The following is a 7,370-nucleotide window of genomic DNA, read 5'->3' on the forward strand; positions in this document are numbered from 1 at the left end:
TATAAATCTGTCTTGTACTGGAATGTATCATTCCCCAAAAAAAAAATTTTTTATTTTTTTTTTTTACTAAATTGCATTTAAAATGCCAGTTTTCACACATTTTGGATTTGAGCATGAAGTTTTACATGCTTCTCAACTAGAGTAAAACCAATGAATGAGCATGTAATGTCGAAATTGAAGGAAAGCCACTTTTACGTCCAGTGCATCTGTTTTAGCTGAAAGTGTTTAGACGCGGGACTTTAGTTTTGTAGGCGGTCATTCCTGCTACGCTGAAGAGATTTAGTGTCTGTCTTCGCGAAGCTGGACTGTGTGTGGCTGGGCAGCTTATATCGCTTCTGTATTCTGCAGTGCTTGCGGTTTTCTTTCATCGAATGCCGTTTCATTTTTAGAAGTTTTTTTGGTAACGAACTGGAAAACAGCGATTAAAGGGCCTGACTCCGAAATGAGATCCTGATCCGTGTGAAAGTTTCAGCTGCGTGTCGTTAATGTAGCGCGAGACAAACGAGCTCAGTCGCTTTAGTTTAGAACGTCGCGCCCGCAGTTAAAGTCTTACTATGAATTTATATGTGCTTCGAAAAAGCTTTTTCAACCACTGTCTGAAAATCTCCAAGAAAAATGAAGGAGGGCAGTGGCTGCAAATGTGCAGATCCAAAACATCTGCACCAAAAAACTTCTGCGATTATGAGCGCATGAGACGGACTTACAACATACGAGTTCCTCAGCGGTTTAATTTCGCCAAGGACGTGCTGGAGCAGTGGGAGACCAAAGACAAGGTCGTATGCTCTGCTTCTGATGTTGTTCTAATATGTTTGTCCCTTGTTCCATTTTCCAGTATCATAAGAAAGCATTAAACAGCAGCCCTGAACAATGCTTATCAGAGGACAGAAAAAAACATGTGTTTGAGTTATTGCACAATAAACTAATTGAAATCGTAGCCTACATAGTTTGTACAATTACATTTATTTAAATTGAACATTGAAAGATAATATAGATCATGTTCTATTCTGTAATGTTAATAGAAATCATACACTGTGTCAGAACAAAAAGGTTGCATTTTATGGATGCAACAGCCTGTCACTGGCAGTCCCTTATGATAATGAACCATGGTTTTACTAAAGTGACCATAGTTCAACTGTAGCATATGTAGATTTGAATCCTGTGTAAACAAAAATATAACCTAATAAATTACAATTAAGGCGTATTGAATGTTAAAATGTGTTTTAAACAAAGTTAAGTGGTTATTACCCATTTTACTCTTGGTAATTTAATACATTTCATCATTTAAGAGTTTAGTTCAGAAGTATCGATATAGACGATACTGCCTTGGAAAAATATCGGTATCATATCGAAAACAAAATAAGTGGTATCGCCCATCCCTACCAATAAGAAAACTTTGAGGCTGTTCTCTTCTCTACCAATATTTTGGGGCGGGCCTTAGAAGAGAGTAGTGGAAGACGAGGGGAGTGTTAGGAAACACCTTTGTCATTATATATTCATTCATGCAGTACTTTTTGAATTTGCATGCGTCATGTATGCAAAAAATATGATAATAAAATAAAATGGTAATAGTAATAATATTGGAAGTAAGGAGCTAAATAAAGTACTTTTGACATGGGTATTACCATACAATTTCTGTAAATAAAAGTGAAACCAACTAATACCACAAAACATGACCGGTCCATTACTAGTAATTATTATCTGCCTGTTGCCCTTCTTGAAGCATAATGCCAATAAGGAACTGGCTTTTATTAGTTCACTAGAAAAAAATATATAATTCATCTTCATTTACCAAACCATATGTCGTTCCAAACCTGTATGTATTTTATTTTTAAATAAAAGAGATATTAGATGGGAATAATAACAGGTATGCCATTTTGCTTGGTGACTCAGAAATATACTAATCTACTGATCTGTGTTTATATAATGTTTGTGGAGACTGGTATTATCCCAGTCTTCTTTGTTCATTTTAATACCATCCGGTTATTTCACAATGCCAACACTTGTGAAATTGTTCAGTGTATTGTTGTATATTACAGAACGGACAGAGGTCGTCTCTTCCAGCTCTGTGGTGGGTGAATGACGGCGGGGAGGAGGTCCGATGGAGTTGGGCTTCCACTCCAGAAGACTTGCAAATGTTCTGCATCAGGAGTGCAGTTTGGAGAGCGGGGATCGTGTGTTCCTCATCTTACCCAGAGTCCCTGAGTGGTGGCTGGTTAATGTGGCATGTCTCCGAACAGGTACAAGTCCCACAGTCCTGCTCAAATATGGTTTCAGGAATTTAGGATTCATTCACCCATAGTTCTGTTTCCCTTTTTGGTGATTCATTCTTAGAGTTAAACTTTAATCTACTTTTACTGATTCACACTTCTGTTGAAACAATAATACCAGCTTCAAGTTGACGTGTGTAATTTTAACAGATATGCTGAAAGTTATTTTCATGTTATGACTGATAACCCATAGTTGGCAGATATTTAAATTCCGTACTATTTGGTCAAAATCAATAAAAACACACTCACAGTGGTTCCTCTTTAAATGCCCCGTTTCCTTGCACAGGTACGGTTCTGATCCCTGGCACGTCTCAGCTCACTGCTCGAGATATCTGCCACCGGCTGCAGATGTCTGGGGCCAAGTGTGTGATCACAGATGAAACTTTGGCTCCACTGTTGGACACTGTAGCCTCAGACTGCCCTTCCATCTCCACCAAGCTTCTGCTGTCCCACAGGGCCATGCACGGCTGGGGCAACCTGACTGAACTCATGGGGTGTGTGTGTACAGGCATTCCTTAAAAGTATATACAAAATTACAAATTGGGGATTTATTTAAGATCAGATGTTGCGTTTGTGCTGTAGAAAAGTATCAGATGATCATGTTTGCATGGACACCAGGAGTGAGGAGGCCATGACTATCTTCTTCACCAGTGGCACAACCGGCTCTCCAAAAATGACCCAACACAGCCACTGTAGTTACGGTCTGGGGCTCACGGTGAACGGCAGGTTTGTAACATTCTAAAAGTTAAATGATGTGAAAATTGATACGTGTTAAGTAGGTATAGATGCATTAAAAGTTGTGTATATATGTAAAAATGTACCCAGTGGACAGTTTGAGATCAGTAAGATTATTATTTTTTATTTATTTATACTTTTATTCAGCTAGGCCACAGTAAATTGATAAAGTATGGGTAAAGACATTTTATAATGTCAAAATATTCCTATTTCAAATAAATGCTGTTCTTTTGACATTTCTATTCATCAAATCATCCTAAAAAAGGTATTTTGGTTTCCACCAAAAAATATTAAGCAGCCCAACTTTTTTCAATATTGATAATAGTAAATGTTTCTTGAGCATCAAATTAGCATATTAGAATGATTTCTGAAGGATCATGAGACACTGAAGACACTGAAAATTCAGTGTTGCATCACAGGAATAAATTACATTTGAAAATAAATTAAAATAGAAAATTTAAAACAACTGCTAATAATATTTCACAATATTGCGGTCTTTCCTGTATTTGAATCAAATAAATGTAATGTTTATTTGTGTGTGTGTGTGAATTCTTAAGGTACTGGCTGGATCTGACCGAGCAGGATGTGTTTTGGAACACGTCGGACACAGGTTGGGCCAAGTCTGCATGGAGCAGTGTGTTTGCACCATGGATCCAGGGAGCGTGTATGTTTGTTCACCACATGCCACGTTTTGATACAAGTACAGTCCTCAAGGTACAGGAACATCAATGGTCCATTCTTGACTGGAATGTTCTTCTTGATTCTTTAAAAAATGTCCCTAACAAAGCTGTATGAAAGTGTTTTATGGAAAAGCCAAAAATTATAACACATAATCTAACTTTATATGGTTTGTTGATTTTTGCTGTTTGTTGAACAGTACACATTCTGGTAACACATGTTTTTCTCCTGACAGACTCTGAGCAGCTATCCCATCACCACCTTCTGCACGGCACCAACAGCCTATCGAATGCTCGTACAGGACGACATATCCAGGTACTGACTGTAACAGGTGCACTGTGATGTGTTTGTATTTAAATGAATTCTCTTTTAGCTCTGTCTTTACAAGGCTTCACTTATGATTATTGGTTTTTATATATACTGTCAGCAGAAGTTTGTTTTTAATGGCAGGTAAGTTGCAAGTTTTTAACTGAATTGGTTAGTAAATGACTGAGAATCTTGACCTGAATGTTGTAATGATCACAGCAGAATGAGACTGATTCATCTGGTCCAGGTCTAGTCCTCATCTTTGTCTGTGGTTTTTGACAGGTTTACGTTCAGGGCTCTTGAGCACTGTCTGTGTGCAGGAGAGCCCATTAACCCAGAGGTGATGTGGAAATGGAAAGAACTCACTGGACTGGACATCTATGAGGGATACGGACAGACTGAGACTGTAAATAAACATTTAAAGGAATAATTCACACATTTGAAAATTTTCTTAAGTTAAGAGTTTTTCTTAATTAGAAAAGTGTGGAGAAATTTAGCCTTGCATCTCTTGCTCACCAATGGATCCTCTGCAGTGAATGGGTGCCGTCAGAATGAGAGTCCAAACAGCTGATAAAAACATCACAGTAATCCCCACAACAAGGGAACACACAGCTTTTCACTTCCCAAGGTGGCCTGGAGTCGTGGTGGGGATTATTGTGATGTTTTTATCAGCTGTTTGGACTCTCATTCTGACGGCACCCATTCACTGCAGAGGATCCACTGGTGAGCAAGTGATGTACTGCTACATTTCTCCAAAGAAACAAACTCATCTACATCTTGTATGGCCTGAGGGTGAGTACATTTTCAGCAAATGTTCAAGTTTGGGTTAACTATTCCTTTAAACAGCTGAAACTCTTTTCTTGAATCAGGTTTTATTGGATCATTATAGACATGAGTGAAAAGGGGTCCTAAATTAGCATCTGTTTTCATCTATGATATGGTCACAGATTCATTATAGAAGCACAGAGAATAAATATAAGCATAGTCTTGTGTGCTGTCAAGCAAAGATAGGTCATATCTCTGTTTTTCCACCTAGGTTTTAATAGCAGGCACATTCAAAGGCATGAAGATCAAACCAGGATCTTTTGGAAAGGCATCACCAGGATATGATGTTCAGGTGCAGTAACAGTCTGTCCAGGGTTTAAACTGGGTATAATAATAGTTGATTGTTGTCCTTACTGGCTTCATATTAATAACTATATAGATATGATAATTACATAAAAAGAAAGTTTTACAAATTACAAAAATGTACAGAAAAGCAGTTGAGGTAGTACATTGTTTTGTTTCATCTGATGGATTGGCTTGTTTTCCTGTGAGGTGAACTGTGGACTATTTTGGTGTAAGGTGGTGGATGAAGATGGTTCTGTTGTGCCACAAGGCCAAGAGGGAGACCTCGGCATCAGAGTCAAACCAGACAGGCCCTTCTCTTTTTACTGAGTATACAGTACGTTTTCCTTTCACATATTATTAGAGTCTGTACGAACAGAAACGTTCTTGAGCTCGAGTTGCACTAGTTAAATGTATTGATCTAAATTCATCCTATAGGGGGAGCCAGAGCGCACTGCAGAATGTTTCCGAGGCGATTTCTACCTGACGGGTGACAGGGGAATGATGGACGACGAAGGATACCTGTGGTTCATCGGCAGAGCTGACGATGTCATCCTGTCCGCAGGGTACGGAATTCTGCTTCCCATAACCATGATGTCAAATGTTTAAATCTCATGTTGTGTGTTTTAGGTACCGCATTGGTCCATTTGAGGTGGAAAACGCTTTGATAGAGCATCCAGCCATAGCAGAATCTGCTGTGGTCAGCAGCCCTGATCCAGTTCGAGGAGAGGTAGCGCAATGCATTCTTGGATTGCCATCTCCATGAAGGATACATGCAGGGTGACCTCAGAATTAGGCAAAAATTACATAACTTAGAAGACCAGAATTATCAGTAGAGTGCTTATGATGCATTTAAATGGTGTCTAAGTATGCAGCGCAAAAGATTTTGTATGTAGTTGATATAAAATTGTAACTAAGATTATCATATGTAATACAAAACTGTTTATTCCAATTTTTTTAAATTGTGCTGCTCCATGTTTCAGGTGGTGAAGGCTTTTGTTGTGCTGACAGCAGATTATAAATCAAGAGACCATAAGGAACTGATCCAGGAACTGCAAACACATGTGAAGACTGTGACGGCTCCTTATAAATATCCACGCAAGGTGACTCACGATTAAAATTCAGTACTTCCACATTTAATCCTTAACTGGAGATCTTTTCAATTTAGTCCATTTTAAAGGAATATTTTGTTCCAGCTTTTAAATGTTTAACTCATATTTTTTTTTGTCAGATTGAGTTTGTGGATCATCTTCCCAAGACAGTAAGCGGGAAAATCAGGCGAGTGGAGTTAAAAAAGAAGGAATGGGGACAGCAAACAAGCAAATAAATCTGGAAATGAGAACTAATTTCTGGACAAATCACATTCCACCTTTTTATATACAATGTTCCTAGATGTCTTCCCACTTTAATGCACCACGTTTAAGGATCTACCCACCCGTAGTCCTTCAGCTCACCTGCAGGTGGAGGCATTTCATAACAATCAGAACTCGTTTCTAATTTCATGCATCAAACATTTTATATGATTCTACCTCATGTTTAAGTGGAGTAACTCAATTTATAAGCCTTGCAGTTCAAATGTGTTTTATTCTTTTAATATTAAAGGGGTCATATGATGCTTTTTTTTAAAGATCATTATTTGGTGTAACAGAATATGTTGACATGCTTTAATGTTCAAAAAAACACATCATTTTTCAAATACTGTACATTATTGTAGATCCTCTATGCCTCGCCTCTCTCATGCACGATGCACAAAACTCCGCATTTGAACATTCAATAGCAAATGCTTAAACTAATAACAAAACAGTAGCTGATTCAGAAGCGCCAGATTGTCATAGCAAAGGCAGAATTACCTCCTCTCCTAGGTTTACGAAACGGTCGTCCATAAAATGCATTGCTGTTCTGTTGTAAGTAATCTTAAAGATTCCTAAATGCATCTACTTCCGGAAGGCCAAATAAAGTGCTTTTGCTTTCGCCTAGAAACACACAGCGTCTCCCTGACATGCTGCTTCAACACTAACTGCGGTTACTGAAACCACACCTTCTTTCTTTGCGTGCACATTTGGGCCGCATTATGCAAATCTTCCCACATAGTGAGGTAGATATGTGGGGGCGTGTTAGAACGAGACGTTTTAGGGGGGCGTGGCAGAGTCTTTGATAAAGAATATCTCTTTGGTTTTGAGACTTTAGTCTTTGCAACTTCAGGGATCTTATCTATGCACAATCAGCTTGTAACACTCCAAAGAGAAAGGAAAACTTGAAATCGCATCATATGACCCC

The 7,370-nt window shown here is 38.5% G+C and overlaps 1 protein-coding gene across 1 annotated transcript; it reads left to right on the plus strand.

Annotated features, from left to right (window-relative positions):
• Window positions 1-132: 132 nt before the first annotated feature.
• On the plus strand, window positions 133-6,684 carry acsm3 (acyl-CoA synthetase medium chain family member 3). The gene is given in 15 exon segments (XM_016291836.1): window positions 133-773; window positions 2,037-2,100; window positions 2,103-2,237; window positions 2,554-2,761; window positions 2,850-2,993; window positions 3,560-3,716; window positions 3,916-3,995; window positions 4,269-4,392; window positions 5,023-5,103; window positions 5,331-5,410; window positions 5,412-5,430; window positions 5,532-5,659; window positions 5,724-5,823; window positions 6,077-6,196; window positions 6,325-6,684. Coding segments are annotated over 15 exon segments (1,755 nt in total). The 5' UTR covers window positions 133-554; the 3' UTR covers window positions 6,421-6,684.
• Window positions 6,685-7,370: the final 686 nt, after the last annotated feature.

This window comes from Sinocyclocheilus grahami, unplaced genomic scaffold, assembly GCF_001515645.1.
Source record: "Sinocyclocheilus grahami isolate Dianchi unplaced genomic scaffold, SAMN03320097.WGS_v1.1 scaffold277.1, whole genome shotgun sequence".
In the NCBI taxonomy this organism is placed as follows: Eukaryota; Metazoa; Chordata; class Actinopteri; order Cypriniformes; family Cyprinidae; genus Sinocyclocheilus; species Sinocyclocheilus grahami.